The sequence below is a fragment of the Falco biarmicus genome, chromosome 9, assembly GCF_023638135.1.
Source record: "Falco biarmicus isolate bFalBia1 chromosome 9, bFalBia1.pri, whole genome shotgun sequence".
NCBI lineage: Eukaryota > Metazoa > Chordata > Aves > Falconiformes > Falconidae > Falco > Falco biarmicus.
The window spans coordinates 31,031,852-31,059,647 of NC_079296.1; the positions used below are offsets into that span (position 1 = coordinate 31,031,852).

The 27,796-nt window shown below is 39.2% G+C and overlaps 1 protein-coding gene across 6 annotated transcripts in view; it reads left to right on the forward strand.

Moving 5' to 3' along the window:
- PANK1 (pantothenate kinase 1) overlaps positions 1-23,994 on the forward strand; it is a 28,192-nt gene extending 4,198 nt beyond the window's left edge. For 3 of the 6 annotated variants that reach the window (XM_056353088.1, XM_056353090.1, XM_056353092.1), the window contains exons 2-7: positions 4,863-5,215; positions 13,229-13,482; positions 15,723-15,899; positions 16,297-16,420; positions 21,252-21,377; positions 22,025-23,531. In XM_056353088.1, coding sequence (XP_056209063.1) covers positions 4,863-5,215; positions 13,229-13,482; positions 15,723-15,899; positions 16,297-16,420; positions 21,252-21,377; positions 22,025-22,084 — 1,094 coding nt within the window. In that variant the 3' untranslated portion in view covers positions 22,085-23,531. Of the gene's footprint in view, positions 1-4,862; positions 5,216-13,228; positions 13,483-15,722; positions 15,900-16,296; positions 16,421-18,200; positions 18,750-21,251; positions 21,378-22,024; positions 23,532-23,949 lie in introns of those variants that run through there. The other 3 variants (XM_056353089.1, XM_056353091.1, XM_056353093.1) reach the window with 3 other exon arrangements.
- The last annotated feature ends 3,802 nt before the right edge of the window (positions 23,995-27,796 follow it).

A 27,796-nucleotide genomic window follows, 5' to 3' on the forward strand; every position in this document is an offset into this window, starting at 1 on the left:
GAGGTAGACATTCAATAAGCGCTTGCAGCTGAAAATGAACTGGAAGGCTTCACCTGATGTGTGTGCATGATTTATTTAGTTCTAGCCTTGTACATTTTGAAGAAACTTCCATTACGAAGTAGATATAATTAATTTTTTAAGCTACATATTCTATTTCTATTCCAAGGAAAACAAATGTTTCTGTTTTACTACATGTTTTGATTGCTCGAAAGAACTGTGTAAAATAGTTATTGCAAAATATGTTAGCTCTTATCAGCTTTTCTAATAAACAGCTTTCAGAAGCTGTGAGGATACTATCACATCTTACGTATGTCTCTTGTTTTGATTTTTTTTTTCCTGTTACTAATTTTGGCATGCTCTCGCCTCTTCCAGTCCCAATTAAAACAGGAAGTTCTTAGATCATTGAAGTGTCAAGCAATGCAAATGGAATAATAATGAAAAATGTAAATTCAGTAATAGGATTTAATCGTATGTGCATCCAGGAAGAAAAGTTAAACCTAGGATTTTTCATCAGAGATATTTATGACTAAGATATCAAAGAATTGATACCACTATTCAAATTATTGATAAAACATTGAGATACTGTACCTGTATTTGAGGGAACAGAGGTCTTGTAAGAGAGATGCACAAGCTGAAATGGTTTTGGCAAAAGAAGAATCCACAAATCGGCCATGAATAAATCTAGGAACCAGGTAGAAAGAAGAAAGTTCTAACCAACAGAATTCAGGCACAATCTCTTTCTAAAGGTTGAAGAGTAAAAAGATTCTGCTAACCTTATGTGGTGGTGGTTTAAGCATGTGAAAAGGATTACCCTTGGTTGTCTTCTTTAATGGGGGGAAATGTTACTCAGTGACCCAGGAGTTCCTTTCTTTCTTGCTGCCCCTGAGCTCTTGTCCGTGGGAGCAGGTTGTGATTTGATATTTACTCTTCACACCTAGTTTGATTCTAAAAATCAAATGTGTTCAATTCTGAATGTAATAATGTCTTACAGGAATAGTCTTATGGGTTCATACGTTTCAAGGTCTGTGCAGAAACTAGGTTAAATGTATCATAGAATTTATGAGTGAACCTTTCCCCCAGATAGCACAGCTGCTGGTGCGCATCAGGTTACCTAATTATGCAATGCTGTAGATACCTTCTGTTTGCATTGTCACATGCTTCTGCAGCTAAACTTTGGAGTAATGGAGATTTTTATCTCAAGATAACAAACTGGTAAGTAGTTGGTACAGTTTAACATAAAGAGAATTAATTTTCTTAAGATAAGTGGAGTCTTTGATTTATGTTAGGCTTTTAAGAATGCATGATTCGTCTTGATGCTTCTGTGTCAGTTCTGTGGGGCCTACAACTAGGTTTTATATGTTGTTATTTTTTTGACTGCTGTGTAGTAATACAGTAGAATAGTTCTGTTTTCTCCACAGTAATAGATTGCATTGATCCAATAGGTGTATTGCATACTGATTGCTGAGAAGAGAGAAATCAGTTCATAACAGACTTATCAGACTTATTTAGTTAAGTGCATTTTTTACCCCGTGAAACCATTTTTGCAACATATCCAGTGTCTTCCTTTTTCATAGTAAATCACGCTATTTTGAATAACTGTTATCAGCCTAAGATGTGGATGAGAGAGATTTCGCTTTCCCTTCCTTGCTTTCCTGGCTTCTAATAACTCAAGAAACTGGACATTTATTCAGGTTATCAATGAAGTGCTGGGCTTCCAGTTTAAACAAAAAAACCAAACAACAAAAAGAAAAAACCTCCACAGTTTTCCGCCCATTTTCCCTCCAGTCTGTGGAGACTGTATCTGTGCAAATACCTTTCTTTCTTCATACATCCTGGTTGTAGCAATGAGGGGCCTAATGATTTTGGTGGCCTCTGTGTGGTCTTACTCCCTGTATTCGGGGAGGCAGCAAAACCCAGGAGCACCTTGCAGTCTGCATGCATGCTCCCATTAGCACCACATTCAGTGGCCTCAGGGAGGTTGAGGTGTATAGGTACCAGCTAAGGTGGGTTATCTAAAAATACTGAGAAGAACTGATGGTGCTTCAGTGGTGCATTTTGTTTTGGAGCATACTGGTAGTAACAGAAGATACAGTGCATAGTTTTTTAAAGTTATCACTGGAATACAGAAGTGTTTCTACTGTCACTCCAGTTGTACAGCAGTTGCGTGAATTTCAGTGGGACTTGTCAGAAACTTTGGGACTTGGGTTTTGGCCTAATTGGTCAATGAGTCAAAATTGCAAATGATTTCAACAGATAACTGGTGTTAGAAGCTGTGAAGAAAACTAAGCTGGTGTTCTGTGTAACCGAAGTATGGGTTGTTGTGGACTGCTCTTGTGCTCTTTGTGTTGAAACTGTTGCTGTTCTAAGAGCAAAGTTCTTTCTGTAGCTCTCTGTTTGGCTTACAACAAAATGAAAGGAGCTTAGATTCACAGAGAGAATGAACTAAAAAAAGAAAGTGTCTTTGGTATTTCTGCTTGCTTCTTAAATGTGAGCATTATGTGTACTTATCCTAAGAACTATACAGACATGAAATAACTTCATAGTTATTTTCTATGGTACTTACTCTTTGTTAGTGATTTAGTTAAGACTCCTGAAAATGTTAGGATATAAAAGTGAATGTCTTGGCAGTCATTTATGGACAACTCTCAGCTGTTAGTACTTAACACTTTCATTGCTGGAATTGTTTGATAGCAGAGTGGAATACTTCTGCCCTCTCGTAAAGTTTAAATCTACACTGTAGCTTTAAAGCAAGTGTTGGCGCAGGTATATTGTAGCAGATTTTATGCCCTTAATATAGAATATTGGGAGTTGGCTTACACTTAGCTACAGGCTGGCTGTGTATTGCACACTCCAACCATGCTGCTTTTACAGTTAAACTTCCTGCGTGCCTACTTAAGATACATCCAAGGAGGAGACTTACTGTTCCAGTGGGACAGGTGATTAAAGTTCTCAGTAACTCAAAGATCTGTGTAAATCACTAATGGGATTGGTGTCCTGAGCTCCACTGCATTGTGGTGTTGTAAAGTGTGGATCAGACCACTTTTGCATAAATACTTACCTTGTACTTCCAAAACTGTTTTGAGTTACAGGACATTTTTTTCCTCTTCAAAATAAAGCCTATTTTAAAAACACTTGTTCTGAATTCTTCCCATTTCAGGGAGGTCTTATGCATTTGTATAGAATGTATCTTCCCAAACCTCACATTAGGCTTCATTTCAGTGTCTTTGCGTCTTGTAGCTTGTAGGGCATGGAAGAAGAAATTAGGCTTTACAACAGGTACAGTAGCTGCTCCTAGAAAAACTGAGCTGTAAGCAGGCTGCTTTGTGGGACTTCATGCATGCCTTTTCCTTAGGGAAAGTGGGGAGCAACTGATGATTCAATTATTTGGCATATAGCAATGGAGCAAAATAAGTGTTAAACATCTGATGTTTAAGGATTAGTTTGGGAGAGGAGGGTATATTAATTGTGAAATTTAGACTTTTGAATTATTCAGCCAGACAGGAATGGTGCCGAGACCCTTGTGGTAAGAAGAATCTAAGCTCCTTTCAGCTTGAAGTTGAGTAACCTAATACTGATCTGTGACTACGCGAGGAAGAACAGTGTGATCAGTACCTCCTGTACTTATTAAAAATCTTTGTCCCAACTTGTTTACACTTGGGTTCACTGGCAGAAAAATCAGTAATGCAGGTAGTATCCATGGTTTGGAGTTTGTATCAATGCTAAATGGGATGCCGCAGTTGGTAGAATAACATTTCAAGCAAGCCTGCCTGATTCTCCCTAAAAAGCCAGGAGGCAACTGTGTGACTGCTGTTTTAGAAATGTCTTAGATGTTAACCACATACTTGGTATGTTTAATTTAATTTCTCCAGGAAACAATACTAGCTGCCTTCTCCTGCAGTACCTGTGTATAGGTGTTGTAGTCTTGCTTCTTAGAGCTTATAAAGTTACCTGGCTTACTATTTAAAATGCATGGGTGTATATAAGCAGAGCAGGCAGACCAGGCTGGTTCAGTTAGTATCTTCTGTCTGCATGTTATACATAGTCATTTTGCTATTAACAGAACAGAGGCTTTAGTAGATGTAGGCTTCCTGTGACAATATATATATATATATACACACACATGCACAAAGAAGCAAATAGTGGCATTTCTTTTATAGTTGTATAATTGGCTAACATATGTACCAGCAAAGGGAGTCTGTGCTCAAATAAAAAAAGGACTGACAGTAGTAAATATTTGACTTAAACCAGCTCATTGTCTTTCTGCTAATGCAGGTGATGTAGTTCCAACAGACCTGGTAGTTCTGGTGGGTTGAAGTCTGGAGACTCCCAGCATAATGAGAGAGTTACGTATTACTTCTCTCCAGGCAGAACCTTGTAACTGGGAATTCCAGCTGGGCTTGGAAAGGCAGTTGTAGATGTTACGCAGTAGGAATGTGACTTGAGAAATCTTGTTCTCCTATTTGGTTGTTTCTTCTTCCACCCCTCTTGTCTATTTTAAGAATTGGTGCTGGCAGTCAGATTGGGTGAAATGCAGTAAATGTGCTCTGTCAAGAGTTGCTGACTGAAGAGTAAAATGTTTTCCTGGGAAAAAAATATTTTTCCTTTATTAAAACCTGCTTCTCCATAGAAGAGTATTTTGAGATTATTTTTTCTTTTTTAATTGAGGCTTTATGAAGTCTTAACTTGTAGAGATGTTTTAATACATGTTAACTGGATATATAAGTGACCACCAGCTTTCAGGAGCAGATGTTGCTACTGTGACTGCACTGAATTGTGTCATTCAGCAAATGTTGTAAGTGATGGCTAACCTGTATATTTATAGTGACTTTCTCTTTCTTCCTCCCCAACCCCCTTGTCCTTAGCGTTTCCATGGTTCGGAATGGATATCGGTGGAACACTGGTTAAACTGGTCTACTTCGAACCTAAGGACATTACAGCAGAAGAGGAACAGGAGGAGGTGGAAAACCTGAAAAGCATTAGGAAATACTTGACCTCCAATACAGCCTATGGTAAAACTGGCATTCGTGATGTCCATCTTGAACTGAAAAATTTGACTATGTGTGGACGCAAAGGAAACCTGCACTTCATCCGCTTTCCCAGTTGTGCCATGCACAGGTTCATACAGATGGGTAGTGAAAAGAACTTCTCCAGTTTGCACACTACGCTTTGTGCCACAGGAGGCGGAGCTTACAAGTTTGAGGAGGACTTTAGAATGGTATGTGAACAATTAGTATGGGTTCAGTGGGAAGCACTTTGGTAAAACATCAGGGGAGTCCTTCTATTAAAACTTGAAGAGAAAATTACGGGGTTTGTCCATCCTAACTGGTTAAGACTACCAGAATCAGTTTGTTTGTTAATTGGAATTACTGAGAACATGGCAGGGGCCGGGGAGGGTACTCTACTTGCTGAGTGTTCTACTGAAGTATTACTGTGCAGGATGTCTTCAGAAAATGGGGGTTTTTTAGAGTACAAATGTGATGATCAGATGCTTCATAAACAACTGAGGGTGTGTTATGACAACCCAGAAGCCTGAGACTACAGGTACTCATCTTGCAAACTGGCTATCTATTGGAAAACCAGAAATTAAACTATACAGGCTGGAGATTAGATTCAGGTTCCCTTTTGTATTAATCTTCAAGCAGACTTAAGTCAAGAGTCTGTAAGACCAAGTGGGGGACAGGAGGAGAAACAGTGTATGGAAACATGACAATAGCAGCTACCTTTTGATTTCAGTTCTGGGAGTACGTCATGTGAAGCAGGGCAGTTCAAGAGGTGACTAGGTCCCAGATACCTTAGCATTTAAAAATAACCTCTGCAGGGAGCTCTGGAAGCTCATATAGATCTGAATTTGTAGATCTGCTGTTTGTATAAACTTCAGCAATAGTCCTAGCTCCCAGATGGGTGCACTGCAAAAATTGATTGTGGCAACGGAGGCAGAGCATGCTGTTGTACAAACTGCGTTAGAGAGAAACAGTCATTTGGGAGGCAGTTGCCTGTTACGTATGTGTCTCTACTGGGACCTATCTCCATTTTTCTGGAAAAGAATGATTAGTCTGCCTGTACCAGAGCAGCCTGACTAAAATTAATGTTATTGACTTGGCAGGCAGGTCTGACTGTCCCTAGCTTTTGAGCTGTTCTTGAGGGTAGGGGATGGTTGCTGGGTATGACAGGTTAGATCAGTTGCTCCTCTGTCTCTGCTTCAGTCTAGGGAGCTATCGTACTGATTTACCAACTGCCGTTGACAGCAGTCCTTGGCTTTGTGTGCTTCATTTTTAACTCCAAGCATCCATTCCTGCAGTACAAGACATTTTTCCGTTGTAAATACCCCTCACCTACCAGATGACCAAGATCCTAAGAGGGAAAAAGGATGTTTTAAGAGATCAACGTAAATTCCAGCTGTGATACTGTTCCGAGTCATTTTTTAGTGAACGCTGGACATGGAAGCAGCTAGTCTCATGAAGGACTATCAAGTTTCTGAATTGCTGTAGTAGTCCACTACCAGTGCCAGACTTCTTGTCCTTTAGGCTGATTGCAAGTCCCTTATGTGTTAGGGCCTAATGATAAGAGAGTCCTCAAAAGTTTTGGTTTGTCTCGCATAATGTAAGGGTGTTGGCACCACAGTAGGAGGTGAGTTCTAGTGCTAGTCAGTGTGGCCTCATTTCAGGTTTTTGAGTGTCCTTCCACGTGTTCATGGGATGATTCATTCTCTAGTGACAATGGGAGGTCACTTTGGGACTTTATGAAGAGGCTGACTATCCATTTGGAATGGTCAGTGCTCCCAACTTCATCTCTCCTGCATCATGTAATAGCAGCTAGAGTTGCTTACTTAATAGGGAAGTTCATGTCCCTCACTCCCACAGCTGTTCATTTGAACTGGAAGTTACCCGCTGGCTACCACAGCTAGGCATTTCTCCCCGTAGCTTTGGCTTTATCTAGTGTAAACATGCAATTTGCAGTGAGGGACCAGTCTCTGTCATCTCATTTGCAATACAATGTAGCACTGGAAGCCACGGCTGAAGTCTGGGCTGTTTTGCTAGTTATTGTACAAAAATATGAGGTCACATAGCAAGTTACTGGTGGACTCAGGCATGAAATCCCACCTCTCTGCAGTGTTAGTTAACATTCTGTGTGCTGCAATACTCATAGGTAGTTTAAGAAAAACACTGTAAAGGCTGGTGCAGTGTTTTGTAGCATTGAGCAACTGGTGAAGTGCACTCACACCTGAGAGCGCTTTGGACACCTTCTTACAGCTATCCATTTCCACACCTTCCTTTACAGCAGGTATTTCTTGGCTCAAGCTGTAACAGCCATAGAGTATTAAAGAAGCAAATACTATTCATTACATGAAGGTTTACTTGCTTAATCTCTCTTGAAGGGCTGAGTGTCCTCGGTAATGGCACTTAAATTATCACACTTCATCAGCTGTTGTAACAGCAGCTGGCTACCTCAGTGTGTTATGCTGACTGTAAATTGACATTGGACAACAGCTTCAGGATTGCTCTCTCAAAGGATTGAAATACCTGTTTCAAATATTTGATCACTCTAATGCACCTGTAGAAGTAGAGAACATGTCATCAAAATCCTGCTGTTGCAAGATCCCATATTGTATAATGTCTTATATGGAGGAGGCTTTAAGTGTTTCTGTTACTTAGAAGCAATATGGAAAAACTAAAGTAAGTTTGTGAATGTTATTAATTTCGTAAAAAAATCTGGCTAAACACTAGGAACCTGATATAGATAACATGCTTTTGTTCTGTTTATTTCCCTGTGTACATGCATGTAAGTTACTTGTCTCTGATGGTATTTCTAAATGCTTATGGGACTTTGAGGATTGCATAGATTTAGGACAAAAGATCCCACATATTGCAAAACAGCATTCAAATCCCAAAGAAGGAATCCTTCTAAGATTACAACTTTTTCTCCTTAAAATAGACAAGCAAACACCCTCTTGTTAATTGCCTGCTCCAGTGTCTTAATTTTGAATCCCTAAATAAGTTAAATACGTTTGATCTAGACATCTCTTCTGCTTTTGTATATTATAAAATAAAATTGGGAGGCTTCTATTCACCTTAAGCCTGTCTTCTGTGCCATAGAGAGGCAACTAAATCTACAAAGCTAGCTAGGTTTAGCAAGGTTTAGCTATCTGACCTCCCTCTTGTGTGATCTACAATGCTGGATGGGAGGAGACGTGGAAGAGTCCCCATGAACTGCTTGGTGACTGATGGCAATAGCAGTAGCCTGGCAAATCATTTGATTGATTCTTAAAATCTGAATGCTTCCCCTAGAAGCAGGAAAACTGACTCTATTCATTAAACTAGACTGCAGAAATAATTTTACCAACCATATGGTTATACTTAATGCTCATTGAAGAGCATCAGTAAATAATTCACTAAAAGGACTGTTTCCAGCTTAGGGGGGGTGTTTCTTGTTCTTGTTTTTTGTTCTTTGTATTTTACCCCCTTTCCAAATTACTGGCCTTTACGGCTGGCTGACTTTATTTTCAGGCATGGATGAATCTGTTGCCGAACTTCACTGATAATCCTCCCTCCTTTCCTCAACTACATACTGTCACCTCCCATTCTGGAAATTCTCAAGTAATGTCACTTCTGTAAAAGTAAGGAGTACATAGACTGACTTGCTTGTGCATCTGTAACATAAAACTCTCTGTATTCTGTGACTCCTCCATGATAGCCCATGCACATTACTTGCACAAAAGTATGCTGTTAATGTAATGAGGAATAAATTCCTTGGTTGTTGCTTAGTTTTTTTAAAGCAACTCAAGGTAAAGGATACATAGGGGATGAGGAAAGAAAGGATTATTCAGATCTTTTTATGAAACCTGCTCTATTGTAAAATTCCTGTCGGTTGCAGTGGCTCAAAGGTGGGATCTTTGTATCCCTTTCCTGAACAGACACTTAAAGAACCTGTCTTGGTAGAAATTTTACTGCTGTCTTCAGTAGTGGCAGGGTCTGGGCCGAAACTCAGTCACTTAATACAGAACACTTGGGACAGGGAAGGAAGGCAATGTGTTACCAACACAAACTTAAACTCAGGCTTTACCTTCCCCATAACCTGTAAGGAAAATGCTTTAAGAGTAAGCTTGGCTGTTGGAGAGTAATTTCCTTGTGCCAGTTATTAGATTCTAAGGCTTGACTTTGTGGTATGAACTGAATGCTTGTGGATGACTTTTAGATTGTATTTATCTTAAAACAAATAACTCGCTGTCCTGTATTGTGGGATGAGTAAGCTGTGTAGCCCTAGGTAAACATAAGACACCCAAAAATCTCATTGCGCCTCACTTGCTTGAGGAGGCTGGACACTGCTGCTCAGGCTGTAGGTGCTGGCCTGTAGTGCATAGACTGGGCTAGAGCTGAAAGTGGCATCCAGAGAATGCGTGAAGTAGCCATGATACCTTCTCTTACCACTACTGCAAGAAGCTAGGAAGCTCTTCGGAGGGAACGTGGAGAAGCGTTGTGCATCTCTTCCCTGCCAAGAGAGGGGAAAGATCCTTACAGCTAGCTGGGCAAAAGGGCAGATCCTCTGCAGAGGATCCCAGACTAGTTCTTTTTTTAAAGGCTGGTGCAGAGTCTGTCTTCTCTTTTGCGTCAGCAGATGTTGGGGTTACCCTTAATTTGCATAGACTTTGCCTTGTTTGAATGTGAATGGGTAGCATCTGTATGTAGCAACAAAAGACCTTTTGTAGATCCTTGAAATCAGCTGGGTTTCAGGAGTTTGCCAGGTGAGAACTGTCATGGGGAAATGTTCACAACTTCCTTGCTGTGTTGCACTCACTTGTAAGCATGGTTCAAGTCCCGAGTCCCTCCTTTTGATGGTACTTAAGAGTTCCTTGAGGTTCAGAGTGGTTTGTTCCCTTCTCTCCCCTGGTATTTAAAAAACAGTTCAAAATAAAGAGGTATTTCTACTGTCTGGCTATAATGCAGAAAAATTGGTCTTTGTACAAAAAAATGTACATATGGTTTCCCTGTAACCTTCATAAATTTTTCCCTCCAGGGTCCTGTATACTACTTCGTTCTGCAGTTCTTCTCTCATAGCACACCTTTCTGACATAAAATTTTCTAGGGAGGCAGCATGCTGCATATAGTTACAAGAGTGCAGAGCGGAGGAAGTTGACCGTTACTCTTTCTACCGTTACTCTTTCTGCCCTCACTTTGGGGCTTGTAAAGTGCTGGAAAATAATCTGCATATGCATTTTGTAAAAAGTTCTAGGAAAAAGGTCCAATTAAAATGTGCTTCTGCATACAGCTCCCATTTCTGTTTTGCATTTTTGCACATAAACTTTGAATCCCGCGAGAAGAAGCGGTTCAACCAGCTGAAAGATGAGGACAAGTAAGTCTGTTGTAGGTCAAGTGATGACACGAGATAAAAAAAGTTTGCCTACTTGTGCATTAGTTAGGATGTTTATGGGCACATGTATTTTGTGATGCAGTTTTGCTGCTTGAGTCATTGTAAGCAAAGAAACAAATAGGGAAAAGGCAGTTCTGTATGCCAGGAAAGGGATTGGGAATTGTGACCTGGCTCTATCACAGCTTCTTGTACAAGACTGGATTACTACATTTCTTGCAACTGAGCCCTAATTTGTGTTCAGAAACAAGAACAGTGGTGGCTCACTGGGCTCTTTGGAGCCTCAGAGGTCTGGTGGTTGCAGAGCTTACAGTTCTCTGAATGAAGGAGGATTGACATGGAATACTGATGCCAGTCTTACACCTTCCAAAAATCAAAACCAGACTGCAGCAAGAGCGCAGGAGAATAGTTTTTCAGTCTGCTATGAATATCATAGATGAAAGAAAGCAGTAATAGGGCTTTTCTGCTTATAAGGTATCAGCTGTTAAATATAGCACAGAGCTATAAAAACCAGAACAAAATCTAGTGTGTCTTTTATATGTGGAGGGCTGGACCTAATAAGTGCTTATTATGCTTAGTGCTTGAAAAAGAACCTTTGATTTACTTCTTTTGTTCTATCCTTACAAAACTGGTGAGCTGCCTGGAGACGAGAAACAAGGGTTTTGTCTGGGTGTTTGCACTGATGCCAGCAGTGTTTTACCCTTAGATTTGTATTGCTTGCTTGTGTCTTGCAAAGTCTCTCACTCATGCTTACCTATTAATAAAAGTTTAACGTGGATGAGACAAAAGCAGCTTGTGGCTGGCTATTTGGCTTATGGGAGGACAGAAGTTTTGACAGTAGGGGCCATGAATCTGCTGATGACTTGTCTTTGTATAGCAGGCTTCTGGTTTGTAGCGTGGTTGTGCGTGCTGTATCTGTGTTACATCGTGTTTGGTCATGCTGCATCTAGCTTATACAATAAGATGAGCAAACTGAGACTGTACAGCCAAAATCTAGAGAAAGATCATGGTTAGTATAGAACCCTTCCTTATTCTGACTAGCTATGTGCAATGTTAGTTGAGTTTTAACAAAATAAATAAATCCTTTGATGGGTGATGACTTGGTGGGCTTCATACAATGTCCACTGTGAGAAAGTGTGCGTGAAGCATTTGTTTTGTTAATGCCTTGTATTGTGTATCTCTTGATTAGAGCTTTTCCCTTCAGTCTAATAGCAAGAAATTGCTGAAATCCAAGATATTTGCAAAGTAGCCTTAACGTTTTTGTGATATTTCTTTAAAAACTTTTCTCCTGATTTGTGTTTATTTGCTGGCCAAATGGTTCAAGTCTTTTGTGCTGCATTTCTGTAACTGTAATTTGTGTAGCCATGTGGTAACCAAGAAGAAAAATAGGAAGGGATTGCAAAAGTTAAAGGAAGAAATACTGAAACAAGAAGAGATGATCTCCACCTGTCTCTGTTGTCCTATGAATAACTATCTATACTGAGGTCTTTGGTTTGGTGTTATTTAGTCTTGTTTATTTTCTATGGTTCCAGGATTTGAGGACTAGCTAGTATAACAAAAGGGCAAATCCAAAGAGTAGAATGGCTTTCAGTTAAGACGAGTTAGAGCTATGTACAAGTAGAGAAAAAAAATTAAGGGGAGAGATTTAAATAGCTCAAAAGAATGTAACCTATTGGCCGTGCCTGTTCCACAGAAATACCTTTCCTCTTTATAGTGACTTAATATAGCCTCCAGAATTAAAAATAGGAGGTAGTTAGCCTTGTAAATCTTCTCCATGAGCTGTTGTAAAAACATCCTGCAATACGCAAATGTTTGAGAACTAGCTCTGTACTGTGTAACTGCCTTGTGTTCCTAATACCCTGTTGCTTTTTCTGCTGGACAGTAAGACCTACTTTGCAGGTATGAGAGTGCAGATGGCCTCAGGGTTTGGATAGGCCATTTTACTATTGTATTTTTTTTTTTCCTCCCTCTCCCTAACACAGGTTAGCTCAATGTTATCTGGAAAGGAGACTTTCTACAGATTGTCACTGTATCCTATTTCAAGAGATGTGATTTCTAATTCTAGTAAACAGAATGCTGTGGCAAGTAGACATGTCTGTTTAAGTACAGCCATGGGTGAGCTGTGAGGTCTCAGAGGGAATGTCCTTCTTAAGCTCTTTTTAAGGGGGTTTTTCTATTGTTTTTCACCAAACATTGGGAATACCCTGTTTTTCATAAGGCATTTTAAAGTGCTCATCATAATTTAAATAAATAGCACTCTTGGGTTACTGGTGACGTATACTAAAAAAAATGTAAATCTTTTGAGCATAATTGATCACGTACTTAATGCGTATTAACATAAACACGTGCACTTTGTAAGGCTTGTAACTATCTTGTCTTTAACTGAAGTTTCTTCATCATAATGCTTCTATTGAAAGTTTAATTAAACTGCTGGGAAATGTAGTTGGATGATGAGTTAAAGCACTTTGCAACCCGAGGAATGCTGCTGTGCAGGCATGTGTCAGATACTGTCCAAAAGCTGCAGAACACAGCTCGTCTTGGGATGGGGATGAGGGGAAGGAAATCTATTGCTTCAAAATAGGGGTGAGGGTGGGAAATGTTTCCTGCTTGCAGAGCAGGGAATATCTCCGAGGCAGAGGAACGAAACGATATTACTGGTCAGCCCGTCATTGTTTTGTGAGGTACCCATTGTGAGGCAGATAGCTAACTTCTTATTTCGGACTTCATGCTTAGACAGATCTTTGTACTGTTTAAGTAGCATAATGTGTTACTATTAAACTGATCAAAGTGCTTCAGTGGAGCCTTTTGTCCTTCCCAGTGTTGTATTATACTAGGAAATGTTTGTTAATTTCTTGTTCTTTTCCAGATTGCTGATCTACAACTCCATAAACTGGATGAATTGGACTGTTTGATCCAGGGCCTCCTTTATGTTGATTCTGTTGGTTTCAATGGCCAGCCGGAGTGCTATTATTTTGAAAATCCTACAGATCCTGAACAGTGCCAGAAAAAGCCTTACTGCCTTGATAATCCATATCCTATGCTGCTGGTTAACATAGGCTCAGGGGTCAGCATCCTAGCTGTGTATTCTAAGGACAACTATAAGAGAGTCACAGGATCCAGGTAAATTTAATTCTGTGTTATTTAAATTCTTTTTTTCTTTACTCCTTAATAATCGAACAGATAGAACCAGACAGTGTGACTATTAGGTGGAGCCCCAAATTGTTCTTGTCTTCCCGTTGCTTTTAAAAGCCCACCAGTAGCAAGGCTGGAAATATCCTAGGATTCATTCAGAGAGGGGTTCTACAGCAGGGAAATCATTGATCTTTTCAACTTCAGAGCTGCCTTGGTCTATTCTTGGTGTTCATAGCTACTCCTGTGTCTTGCTGTAAATTACCACAATAAAGCTGTCCCAGTAAATTAATCTTCTATGCCCTGCTTTTTTTTCCCAGAACAGCCAGAACAGTGAAATAAAAATGTTTGGACTAAACAAAAACCTCTTGCTTAGTAGTTAGGATATATCTAGGATATAGGAAAACTCCAGTATTACTATTGAATTTTGGCAGAGGGATCTCACTAGATCTTGTTTCCTTGCTGTTTGCACTAGTCTTTGGACCATACTGGTGAGAAATGCCAGCATGTAAAATCTGATTGTATTCTTAAATTGTCCTCAGCATAATTTCAGCCCAGGTCAGCTAGTGTTCTCTGAAATTATTTGTAGGGTACAGCAGAGTTGAAACAGTCTCTGGCCTATGTTCAGTAAGAGATTTAGATGTGACTTTCTGTTTAGAAATTCAGAAGTTCAGTAGTGTGGATGCAGAATTTTGTTCTCAAGGCCAAAAAAAATAGTGTGAGGCATGTTTAACTTTATAGAAGTGGCAACAGTGCTTACAGGAAACCATTTCAGTTACAAATGTGTCCATCCAGACTAGTAGTAAAAATACCAATAAATATATCGCATTTTTTTCGCTTACATGCAAACTAAATTGATATATTTCATTTTTAGGGATCTTGTAATCTTTAAAACAGAAACCTAAAAAAATCCCTTTCCAAAACAACAATCAAAGAAGCTTTTTGCATTTGCTATAGTTGTTTGGAAAGCTGTATTCTGTTCTTTAGTGCGTTACATATGAATAAAATTTCTCCTGTATACTGGACGTGACTTGATATGTGTCTTCTGTTGCCTTATCTAAGGCATATCTTTGCCACAGTGGTAGCCATGAGCTATTTTTCTGTATACAATACAGATGAACAAACTTGAATGGAAGCAGTATTGGTTTTCTTGCGTTTCTGGTTGTTTTTCAAGCATAGCACTTTTGATACCTGTAGATGCGCTTCTGATCGTTTCCACTGCGAAAGGAAAAACATGACTGCAGTGTGTTGCTGACTTGTTACAGGTGATGAAATCAATACTGTCTTGTGGCTGGTGTGCAGAGCTTCCTACTGTTCAGATACTGAATATATTACTGTGCTACTAGACGTGTTCCGAAAAACTTCCCTAATAATCCAAGAGCGCTGACTTAAATGGTGTTCCTATCTGACTTCCTGTACTGCTTCATGGAGTGCAAGTGTGGTCTCTCACTAATCTTCTTGTTTACAATGGCTCCAGTCGGTGTGACTCTGATCAGTGCAAATAAGCTAACTTTCTCAAGGGTTAAGAAAGAATGAGGAAGGACGTAGAGGTTAGTAAGTTGAAGTTCGTGTCTGTTAAGGCTGAAGAGTCCGAAGTAGAATCTTAATGAAATGAGTTAGCAAGCTGTTACACAGTCAGATACTCCCTGCTGAATCAATATAGTCGGTAAATACCGTAGTTGAGCCTATGCAAGATGCTATAGTGACTGCTCCTTGCTCAAGAGTACTTTGGAGGGCTGAGACATTCAGGGCTGATGCTACTCTTGCTTTGAACAGGAACCAACCAGACTGCTTCCTGCCACTGGCTAGGGGAACAAGATATGTCTTGGCTGCCTGCCCCTGCGTAGATATTTAGCTTTGATCTCTGTTTATTCTTTCATTGCTGACTTAAGTGATCTGCTGGCTAATTATTCTTGCACAAGGAAAACTTGCTAGCGTGCTACAAATAGCAAACAGCCATCTGCGGTGTTGTTGGAATGGACCTTATTCTTGGCTAACCCTTTATTTAGCATCATTTGTCCTATTTAAATATTAAGGACTTAAGAGTAGTTCAGTTAGAATCGTGCTGGATGACATTTGTGTTAAATACAAATTAGAGTGTCTGTCTTCTCTGAGGGAGGAGCTGCAAGATACAGTTGGTAGCTATGTAGACAGTGTTGCATTTAAGAGTCTGAAGAGCTGTGCTAAAAGCTGGTTCAAGCTGCTGGTCTGAAAAAACTGTGCTTTTCCAGTCTTGGAGGAGGAACATTCCTGGGCCTGTGCTGCCTGCTGACTGGCTGCGAGACGTTTGAAGAAGCGCTAGAAATGGCCGCGAAAGGGGACAGCACCAATGTGGATAAGCTGGTGAAAGATATTTATGGAGGAGACTATGAGCGGTTTGGCCTTGAGGGGTCTGCCGTAGCCTCAAGGTACGTTTTAATTGACCTGGTTTTAAGCAGTTCCATGGGAAGCTTCCTGTGCATGCTGAACTGAGTGCATAAGCCCTGGACTATGCACTGTGTCCATGTGAAATGTCACTCAGAATTCATCGTGTGGTTCGTCTAGATCTCTCACCTACTTCTTGCTTTTTTTTTTTAGGCAGGTGTAAGCAATTCTTGATGTAGTTTGCTTCTACTTAAATTACTGTTATTTTAGAAGCGTCTTCACTCATTTTTCTGCCTTTCCAATGAAATCCCTTTTCATTTCAAATCTGCCTCAAATCAATGGATATCAAATCCAAGCAAAGCTCTTTAAATGATAACATTTCTAAGGGTTTTTAACGCTCCTGAGTAACTCTTATTAAAAGGAATAATCTTCCTCACACAGCTTTGGTCATATGATGAGTAAAGAAAAGAGAGATTCCATCAGTAAAGAGGACTTGGCCAGAGCTACTTTGGTCACCATCACCAACAACATAGGTTCTATTGCTCGCATGTGTGCATTGAATGAGGTAAGATAGCGTATTTACTATGAGCTTAAAACCTTGAGAAACAACATAGATATTAGAATACAACAATGCATATTGCTGGTATAGTAGCTGTGTAACTGGCCTTACTAAATATGCATATATTTAATATGGTGTTCTGAAACTTGTGATTTGTTATGTGTGTGCTTTGATGCAACGTGTAAGGTATTTTGAGCTTCAAAGGTAGGGAAGAGGGGTGAAAAGTTGGCTGTAAAGATCTCCTTGATCCATTGATACCTGGAGCTGTTCGGTTTCTCTCAAGCTGTAATACATTGATATTAACACCTTTGTAATCAAAATTAATACTCCCAATTACCTTGTAGTTATTAACACAACTTAGTATACCATGACAGATTTTTTTTTTCTTTAAATAGTATTTTTCTTGGCTTGTTTTGATAGCATGTTGTGTTCAGTGGTTTGATAGATATAAGATCCATTGTATCAGGTCAGACGGAAGAAAAACAGAGCTCATTATCCTGCCTCAAACTCCTATTATGTCCTTGTTATATTCTTTAGGCATGATAATTATGAACGGATTGTTCCATCCATACACTTTTCCAGCTTCCAGCAGTTAAAAAACCCAAACAAACAACAACAAAAAAACCCAAACAAAAAAACCAAAACACAAACCAAAACCCCAAACATGAGGCACTTGTTTTGAGCTGCAAATTGCAAATTTTATATTATGTGGTAACTAATCCCTTTTATCTGCTCTTGGTGAATTTATTTAATATTCTTTTTAATGCATAGATGTTTTTAGCTTCACAGCATTCTGTGGTTAGAAGAAGGTGCTGCTTTTTTTTTTTTTCAATAACACACCCACACAGCTCAGAAAACCCCAACAAAACAAAGCTAAGAAATTCACCAAACTGCTATCTGGATATATAGGATATATCCAGGATGTAAAGGATACTTTATCCAGGATATATCCAGGATATAAAGGAAACTTTATTGGATCCTATTAGCTTTTGCTTTATGAGAAATAACAAATATAATTCATCACTAGTGCTTGTGGTGCGTTTCATTTTTGGGTTTTTTTTTTTTTAGTAAATCTTTATATCTCCCTGTTGTTCTTTCAAAGACAGAAAGTGCTAATACTTGGTCTCCTCTCCTGCGGAAGACGCTGTGTGCGTCTTTTCTGCTGTTTCATTTTGTCTTTTTAATCTTTTTGTGGTTCTGATTTTGAGATTGATCAGATCTTCATGAAGTATTCAGACAGTGGTTGCACAATGAATTTATGTGATGGCATATTGATACATTTAATGTTCTGAGTTCCTTTACTAACAGTTCTTAATATTTTATTTTTGTGAGCATGGAGCTCATATTTTTAAGAAACCAGCCCCTCCACAGTCTTTCTTGAGTGATAGTGGCTAATTTGGAGCCTGTCATTGTCTGAATACTGAAGTCTCTCTGTGTCTTCCCCCTTCTGTTTGTTGTGTCATTGCACTTTTTTAACTTAAACCATCTGCCATTTTATTACTCGGTCACTGAGTGTCTCTTCAGCATTGCTATACTGCTCATTTTTTATTCTGACTCTCCTGAATAACTTTGTATGCCAATAGGTATAATGTTTGTTGCTGAAGTTCCTCTCTAGACCATTTTTTAAATATGTTGAACAGCACAAATCTTAGTCCATGTCCCTATCAAATGCCACTGATAACCTGCCTTCATCATGAAAAGCGGCTACAGACATTCGGGGAGTGGGGGGGGACGACTTTGACTCTTTGTCAGGATGGTTCTCTTTCAATCTTCTCTTTGCTTTCAGCTTCTTTACAGTGTTGCCTTGTGGCATGGAGTTCAAGCAGCATTGTACAGGGCTATCAAAGCATGGAGAGTTGCAGCAGGGGACCACGTGCAATGCATTCAGAGGAGGGAATAGGCTACTAATGAAACTAATGCTTCTGAGTCATTGTGGAGGAGTTCCTAACATCTTTGTTTTGTGGGCAGGTTTACTTAAAAACTGGACTTGATCCATAGAATTTTGTGAAGGAATCTGGATTGATGTGTGAAGTATTCTGGATTTCACAGACAATGTCAAAGTAGAATTTCTCCAACACTCGAACTAAATTACGTAGCTTTAGAGAGTGAAAACTACATTTAGTAGCTTTACATGCTATTAAAAAAAACTCCAAACATGATACATCATTGGAAGTAAGCGAATCTCCAGATAGCTTGCTCTTGCTGGGGAAGGTAATGCTATCATTCTGCTAAATAAGCTGGACACCTAAATTGCTTTTGGGAGATGCAGCTCTGACTCTCACCAAGGTTGATGAATGGAATGCCTAAATAAGAGCATTAAAAATGTTGAATATGATATATTCTTTTGTGGAGTTTGTGTGCATTAGATTAGAGTTACAGTGAAGCTCCCTTCTAGGTTCTTTGACAAAATCAATTTATACCCTGAAGCGTGAGATTTGGTAAGTTGTTGGGTGGTTTTGGGTTTTTTTCCCAGTGATTGGAGCTTTTATATTGTGTTGCAAATGACTTGCATATGTGCAGGAAAAAATGCGGCTGGGTAATAAATGAAATATTCTGTCTGCAGAACTTCAAAGCAAAGTTTGCTTGCACAAAGTTGGCAGTGGGGCAGAAAAATTCCATAGTCTGGAACCATTTGGCTACACATCATTTGAAACAGTCTGTCCTAGGCACAGCAGAACTGCATCAAGAAACCAATCTCCCTGGTTTATACTTTTCTTACTGGCGGAACATGCAAGTTGCATCTGAACGAGGCTTCTTGCAAAAATGGGTGCAGAGGTTATTTTATTGCATCTTTGGTATAGATTCCTCTCTTCAATTATATTGGCAAATAGGTGTATATACTATATTGTATCTATACTACAAATTTCTACTGCAGGGTAGTTGAACAATTTAGCAAGACCTCACAGAGTGAAAGAGTGCATGTCTTTTTCAGGATGTTGTAATTTGGTTAGTTTAAGTAGGCATTTTGTCACTATCCCTTAACCAGTTTAAGACTTCTTAAGACTTCTGTCTTGAATGTTTCAGTAATGAACAATTTAAAAGTAAATTGGCCAGGCTGACTTAAGAGATAAAAGTAGCATTTCTTCATTTTTTCCCAACTCCTGGAAAACTCTAAAGCTGTTTTTAGTTCAGTTCAAAGACCCAGGAAACTTTACATCTTTAACATATTTTTTAACCTTCTTAAGGAATGTTGGGGGAAAAAAAATATGTGAAATTTGCATGTTGATATACACTCTGCTATGCTAATAGATATGACCAGTATTTTTAGATTTAATTTTTTTTGGTAATTTTTATACTCTTAAGTACTGCTTTCTTCAATTTCTGGTAACAGTAGCTTTCTGTGTGTATTCAGCAAAAAATACAATTTCATGAAAATTAAGTTCAAATGTAGATTCTAATCAATTTGATGGTGTTGCATTACAGGAAATTAATTAGATACATGTTTGTCCCTCTATTCAGAAATTACTTCAGAGACAAAACTGCCTTGCCAGAGGATGCAAAGTGTTCTTGGCTGTGTTTAATATCAGCCTTTTGCAATTCGAGAAGTTCTTATTTTCAGCCATATAAGTTCCTAAGAACAAGTATGAATGCATGCTGATACAGCTGTAGAGTCTAAGATAGATGGCTATAATCATTTAAATAAAGCTTGTGTTGTGTTTGGTGTGAGGACAAGCAGACATGTAACTCAGTCATCAGAGACTGGGTAAATTAATTACTGCATCTGGGTATCAGCACTCTCCAATACTGAGCATTCAAGTGAGGATGTTCTCTGTGGTATGTCACCTGCACAGTACTGGACACAACAGGACTGTGGTCTGTAGCAAGGTGATTGCTGCAGAACCAAGTGTTGGGCTTTACAGAGCTGTAAGAGTGTGGAGAGGTCACACTTGGTAATTCTAGCCTCTATGCAGATTTTCGGTGGTTTTCAACAGAGGACTCTAGAAGATACATTTCTAGGGCTCCTTCAGGACTCCTGTAAAAGCTTAGGTCTCAAAGATCTGTTCTCCTGCTGAATCTTCTAGACCAATTCTAGTGTATGGTGAACATCATATGGTACACCAGTCCAAAACGGAAGAGCATTTTTATGCATAGCAGGCAAAACGGGGCTAGATAAGGTGGATATGGCCATTGTTTCTAGTACTAGAACTGTTGCTTACATGCACTGATGTACGTACAGTAAAGATAGCGTATTGCTTTCTCACAGATAGTGTAGTGCTGATTATTCAGAAATCTTAAGCTTCTGTATTTCAAGTGAGCTTTGAAACAAAGGAATGCAATACATCAAGTATGACGTTGGCCACGTTTCACTTGCTTTTTGAAAATGGAGCCACAGTCCAGATAATAGATAGTGAAAGATGCTTCTGCCCATCTCTACTGTAATCCTCCTCAGATACAGTTCAGAGCTTCTCCATCTGGATTTAATAATCATAGTGATCTCTGGAAAGTTGCTTCATTTAACAAGCAGAGGAGAAAGTTGTCTTCAGTGCAGCCATGTCATATATGATTAAAAGAAAAACAGAAAGAAAAGAAAAACACCAAAAAACAACACTTATAATCATGTTCATGTTAGGAAGGGCCTAGGCTTTTAAACAAATACTCACCAACTGTGATAACAGCCTCTCTCTTCCTTTGGAATAAAACTTCTGGTTTTTTTCCTTGCAACACCTCTACTTAGCAGTCAGTAACCCTGGGGGCGGGGGGTTGACTTTCCAGCCTGGAGAGTTTGTGTAACCCAAAATTCCCGTTTAACTTTATAGTGAAGGCAGAAGTGCATGTTGAATGAGACAAATAATGCAACTGAAGATAATTTTTGCTGGTCTGCTTTTCAATTTTACAGAATATCGACAAGGTAGTATTTGTTGGCAACTTTCTCAGAATTAATATGATTTCTATGAAGGTGCTAGCATATGCTATGGATTACTGGTCCAAAGGACAGCTGAAAGCTCTGTTTTTGGAACATGAGGTAAGGAAATACACATTGAACTTACTTTTATTTGTAAGTACAAAAATCTTGTGATTCTTGACGTCGTGAAGTTAAAACGGAGAATTTCTTGAAGTGACCGCACAGACTTAAGTTCTACATAAATATAATTACAAATTCATTTGAAAATACCCCTTCTTAACTCCTTGGCTTGATGACTAATCTTGTAGAATTTGTTGCTGAACGTTGCATATTTCTTATTTTTGCTTTGTGACCCCAGTACCAACAATGTTCATTTGTGTGGTCTGATGTAAAAATCTCAACTAGAATTAATTTTTGTAAACAAAATTATTTTGTAAATAATTTTGAGGTGACTGTCAGATGAATATGTTTGTAATGGAAACTGCCCTGCCTCAGTACAGCATCATTATAGTGGTTCTGTCATTTCTTGTGTTTTGACAGTTTTGGAGAACTGTGTAAGATTTCTCCCGGTATAAGGCCCTTTCTTGGACCTAAACAAGGCAATATTAAATCATAATTCAGATACAGCAAATACCTGGCACAGCAGGTTTGATGTTACAAGAAAGGTCTTTTAATTGCCTTAACAGAACTGAAGACTTTACATGCTCGTGCTTATGTCTTACTGTAGAATTTGATTTGGTTTTGTTTTGCTTTTGCCTCATTTAAAGGGTTATTTTGGAGCTGTTGGAGCTCTTCTAGAGTTGCTTAAAATGACAGATGATCAGTGATGAAGCTATCTGAAGAGATTCCTACTGCAGATGCTGCTGGATAAGAGTGAAAGCCACTACAAGGATGGAAATGAAGCCATTATGGTAGTTCTACCTGCTGGATTTGTAAATAATTTAAAATCCTTTTAGCTGATCTTTAACTTCTGGGTTTTGAGCTTGTACTTCAGAATTCATACTGGGATTAATGAGATTTTTTTTTGTTCTGTACACTGTATTTTTTAGGGGAAAAATGTGCAAAGCGGCCAAACATACAGATTTTATGGATTTATTTTAAAAAGTGGATACTGTTTAATGTAGGACCTGCGATATGAGGCATCTGCTTTTCTTCTGGGGTTTACTGATTAGCGTAATTTTAACTTTATTTAGTAATCACTCTAGGAGATTTTTTATCTTATTTTCATGACGTTTCATGATTTGTTCTTGGTTTCAAATGAAACTACAAAGCTGATGCATTTTACTGTGAAAACTAGTCATTGATTGTTTTGCCTTTCCTTTTTTCCTCATTAGATGAGACACTTTCTTATTTAACATCCCCCTGCCCTGTGTGTGTGCCCCCCCAAAAGAAAAAAAAAAAATTTACAAGCTTTTCATGACTACATGAGTTTCTTGGCAAGACTGCAAAAAGACTTGATGGGCGCAGGGGGTTTAAGATTGTAGTTTTTCAGTAGTCATGACTTGGAACACAAACAGACTGCTAGCTGGTTTTGCAGGACTAATTCTCCTTTATATTAAAAAATTTTAAAAATATACAAACTACAATTTAAATTATTGGCTTGACACTAAAATGAAATGCTGTCTTTTGAAAATCTGATTTATATGGTATATGCTTGGCATTAAATGACAAAGGGAGGACTTTGTTTTCATTTATTTGAAGACTTTTTCTGTAGTCTGTAATTTTTAACTTGTTCTTAATCAAAAGCAACTGATAACTGCATTATTCAAAGCCCAGTTTCTAAATTTAGAAATACACTGACTAATGTATTTTCTGGTTTTAAGCTAATGTTAACTTTTCTTCCAGGACACTAAGATTTTAATGTTTATTCCAATAAGGTATTTTCTGCCTTTTTTTGATTTGTGGACCTCTAGATGGGTTTTTTTCCCAGTTGAATTGAGACCCCTTTGAAATCTATGTACTTAGGTTACTGAGTAGCGTGTATAAACTTGCTTTTCTTAAACACCAGGAGGGCACACAAATCAGAGGCTGAAAACCAGTACATAAATGTTTTTGTCTTGCAAAACTGTATGTGATATCACATAATGTAAAGGGCTTATCACAGGGACCGTATAAAATTCAGACATTTATTATCCAGTATATTTTTGGAAGGGGGTTTATTTCACTTTATAATATCCATTAATTTCCTTATCTCCCAAATGTTAAAACAAATTAATATTAACTGAAGTGTTAACTTGTCTGATGGAAATAAAGACCACTACTGTTTTGACGGTTTTAATGTTATCTGTGGAATTAATTTCTTGAAATCAGTGATGTGAAATACATAACACTGTTTTGTGACACATATAACTAGCTAGTTCCATATAATTCTTTGGTTCTTGACATTTTTTTTTAATCTTCATTGCATTGCTGTGGTCTTTAAAGCTTTTTGGCAGCTGGAAGTTGACATTTTCATAGACTATAAACTACAACAGTTAGCATGTTGTAGTTGATATTTGTATGAAATACTAGGCTTGAGGTAAGTGGGGGTAGTTCTGCTCAGTGCCTTTGGTTTTTCATGAACAAAATGAAACTTTCATTAAGGTTATTTGCTAAGTTTTGCCCGCAACTAAAGATTGGGTTGTATGCTGGCTTTTTTAAGGAAGACTAAGAGGTAACTGCACCTCTTAGGATAAACGGTAGAGGGAAGTGTAACATCGACAGTGTAACTGCGCTTTGCTGAAGCAGCGGAGCTCGGGGCAGTTTGTGGGGTTGGTTTGTTTCAGAGAAAAGATTCCATCTTTTTCTCCCTGGTCAGTTTTTGAAGGGAATTTGATATGGGAATATCTGTCACTTAGATATTGCTGCGTTCTTATCATTTATAGTAATATAATGGTAAGTAAACAAATAGGAAATAGCACTTCTTTTAAGATTAAAATCCTCTAGTCCTAAAAAAAAAAAAAAATAAAAAATTGAAACCCTAGGAAATCATACAGGAAAGTATGTATGGACTACGCAAGATGCACGAATTGAAGCTGTGTGGTTGAAGAAGGAAAGCACAATTCTGGTAGCCCTGGCCTTAGCTGTAAGATTCCAGGTCCTGTCAGGTTAAGTTGATCACAGCAGTGGTAAGAGAAGCACAAAATAAAATGTTAACTTCAAAATACTAATTTGAAATTTAAAATGCGTAATAGGTAAGATGCTGTAGTTAAAAGGCTAGAAAAAATACTCTGAAGCGTATACTACAGATATGAATACACTTGGTTGGGAAAAGTATTAGCAAATTAATAGGATGGAGAGTTAGAAGTCACTAAAGAAGAGAAATTAGAGGAAAATGGCACTGTAAGTCAAATTCTTCCTTTCCTGAAGGAGAAAAGCCTACTGCAGAAGTATTTCTCTGTTACCTTGAAATCTGCAGTTGACTTTTTTTCTCCTTCCCCACCAGAAGCATCATATGAATCTGCTAGTACTGTAATTTGTTTGTTTACCTCTAGACTTTGCCTGCCTTTGCTAGTCCCAACCTTTGTTTTCTTCCTGTGTATCTCCTCCATAATGAAGGTAATGGACAAATGATAGTGAGATTGATTTCTAGCACTGTTCCAGTATTTTTGCCATAGGGGCGCTCTTTGGCACTGTTCTAAGCATCACTGTTATGAATTTTTCTGATTTTATATGGGTTTTATGTGCAATTGCTGTCATCCTGATGGGAGGGCTCTTTGCCCTGCTTCACCATCCAGAGCTACCTAAGGAGTCTGAAAACAGTCTTAACTCAACTGCATAGATGAATTTCTACTATAACTGGTACAAACTGGAAATTTGAGCAAGCAAAGCTCTATTGCAGCACTATTGATGAGTTGTATTGAGAACCTAGAATTACCCGGATACTTGGATCTTTTTGTTTTGGGAATGGTGAGGATGAAGGAGCAGGCTTCCCTGAGGAAGATCCATGAGTTTGCAGATTTAATATGTATTCAAAACACTTGTTTCAGTATAAATTTATGAGAGCTCTTAACAAGCTAGGCTATGTTAATCTAGTTTCTCATTCTGAAACATGTTCAGGTAATTATGTAAGCCGGAGCAGAATGAGTGGGATTCCTTCCTCTCAGTTGTGATGGCTTGTGCTGTGATCTGCTTCTTTTGGACTCAAGTATTTGTTCTTGTGAAACACATGCTGTTCTCCTCATTGTCTCCCCCCATGCCAAGAAACCCCAATTTTTAAAGGCTTTGACAAAAAGTCTGATTACATCCCATAGGAAGAAGGGGGTCTGTGTTTTAAAGTAAAGGTTTTGGACTGAATTGTCAGGGGGGGAAATTGCTAATGTTGACTGAAGAGTGAGACAACAAAGAGTATTTGCTTGATCAGATTTGGTAGAGAAGACTAGCACACGGGCAGTACAAAAATCTGACTTCCAGGGCAAGTGGGGTGTTTGCAGTGCATTCCACCCTCAGCAGAGCTGTCCTGGTGTTTCACTGTTATCAGCACTTACGTTCCTGTTAGACTGTCACAAGATACTTGCAAGTGATTTTTGGCAGGACACAACAGAATTTGAGATGGGAAAACCGTATGGGGTTGAACTAGTGACAAAATAAACATACATGATTGTTTCCAGTCAGATGAGCTCTTCTACTGGGATCTGTTTTTAAAGTAAAAGGTGTCTGAATTTGGGATTAAATGAAATACAGGCAATGAAGAAGACCACAGTCTGTTTTGTCTATCATACCTTTTAGTACCTGGGAGGTAGAGGACGTCTGATCTCTAGGATATCCTGGAAAATTAGTGCTTGTTTAAACCTAAAAAATTAATCCAGTTTCTGTTCCTCTAAGTATTATTGGTTGAAACTTAGCTAGTTGCATGATTATTAGTGTGCTTGAAGAAAAAAAGACGTGTAGGGACTGTGCAATAAGTGTTCTTCAAGCCTTCCCCTGAAAAAATCCCAACAAAAAGAAGCAGAATAAAAATTGTGCTGCTGGTTGTAAAGGTTAGGAGAACCTGTCAACTGCCTTGGGATCTGAGGTTCACCTCAAGCAAGAGGAGGTGCTGGTGCTTGGAGGGATGGAGGAGAAGTGAGTAACAAAAGCTGAAGCTCACAAGAGGGGAAGCTACCAAGCCGGGGAGAGGGACATGGCAGCAGCATCTACAGAGCTTTCTGGGCATGACTCGAACAAGGTGGGAAGGGCCCTGCGGGGTAGGCAGCAAACTAGGTCTTTGTTAGTGCAGCCCACGGGAAGTGGGTGGCAGAGGTGGGGGGTCAGGTTGTCTGACAGAATGGCAGGTGTGGTCCTGGTGCAGAGGGGAGGAAGGGTGCAGCTGGGTATCAGTGAGCTAAAGCAGTTCATGGTTACTATTTGGTTGAAGCACCCTGGTGTAAATCACCCAGCGGCTTGTGCTGAAGCATTAGGTCTCTGGATGTAGATATGCCCTCCAGTGCAGGCAGTTGCTTGTCTCTGTACGTGAGACACACAATCAGGGATGTACTGGCCTCTGAATTATGATTTTTTTTTTTTTTAATCAAACCCATTTCTATGCTATCATCAGAAACGGCTTTTTTTTTCTGCAGGCCTTTTTTTGCAGTTGCGTGCAGCTGTGCAAAGCAGCTATTTGCAGCAAGGGGTCAGCAGCCTCCTGCGGCTTCCCCCGAGGTAAATCGCGAGCTGCTTACAAATGGCAGAGTGGTGCAGCCAGGGGAGAGCCCAGAGCACTGTGCTTGGGTCCTGCCCGGTTTGTTTCTGGACACTGTGGATGCAACTGAAGCACCAAGTTAAAGATACGATGTAAGGCAATGAAGGAGGGCAAACAGCCTGGAATGGCATCATGTAGTACTGAAACAGCAATGTGTCGCTCTCTGTTCTGAAGTCATTTTGCTTATTTTGTGATGATTAGGGCACTTCCAGCTTCACAAGTGTCTCTTCAGTTTGACAGCTTCGCTGTTTTTCAGCTTTTTGGGTGGATGACCCATCCATCTCTCTGCAAACTTAAAAGTTTCAGCAAATCTGAATATTGTGTCTAATACACAGCAGAAATCACCCTCTTAACAAATGCTGTGATATACCAAAGCAGCCTTGGCAATGCCTGTAGAGACTTGAGTTTACCCCCATTACCGAGATCCCCATTTATGCCCGTCTGTGAGGGCGTGGCCTCAGCTAATGATGTTACCACTTTCTCACATAATATGTTGGAATTATTTTTTTTTTTCCAAGCGACATACTTCTCTGGTTTAAATTCTTTTGTTAAAGGAACTTTCCCTTGTGAGGGAATACGTATTCTCAGCTGCATCAAAAGCACCAAGGAACAGGGCTTAGAGCAAGACAGACCCTCGTCAAGAACAGACACTGGTTTGATAACGCAGAAGACTGTTGTAGCAGGAACACCAGATCGTGCGGCCACTGGTATGATGTAACTTGGGGGTTTTAGTTGTTGTTTGGGGTTTTGTTTTGCATTCATGTTAGCCAGTTGCACAAAAGTAAAACAGCTGGTCTTGGCTCGTAGGAGTTACCAATGCAAGTGCTAGGCTGGGTGGAAGTGGCATATGTATGTGCCAGTAAGGATGAGGAAATTAATG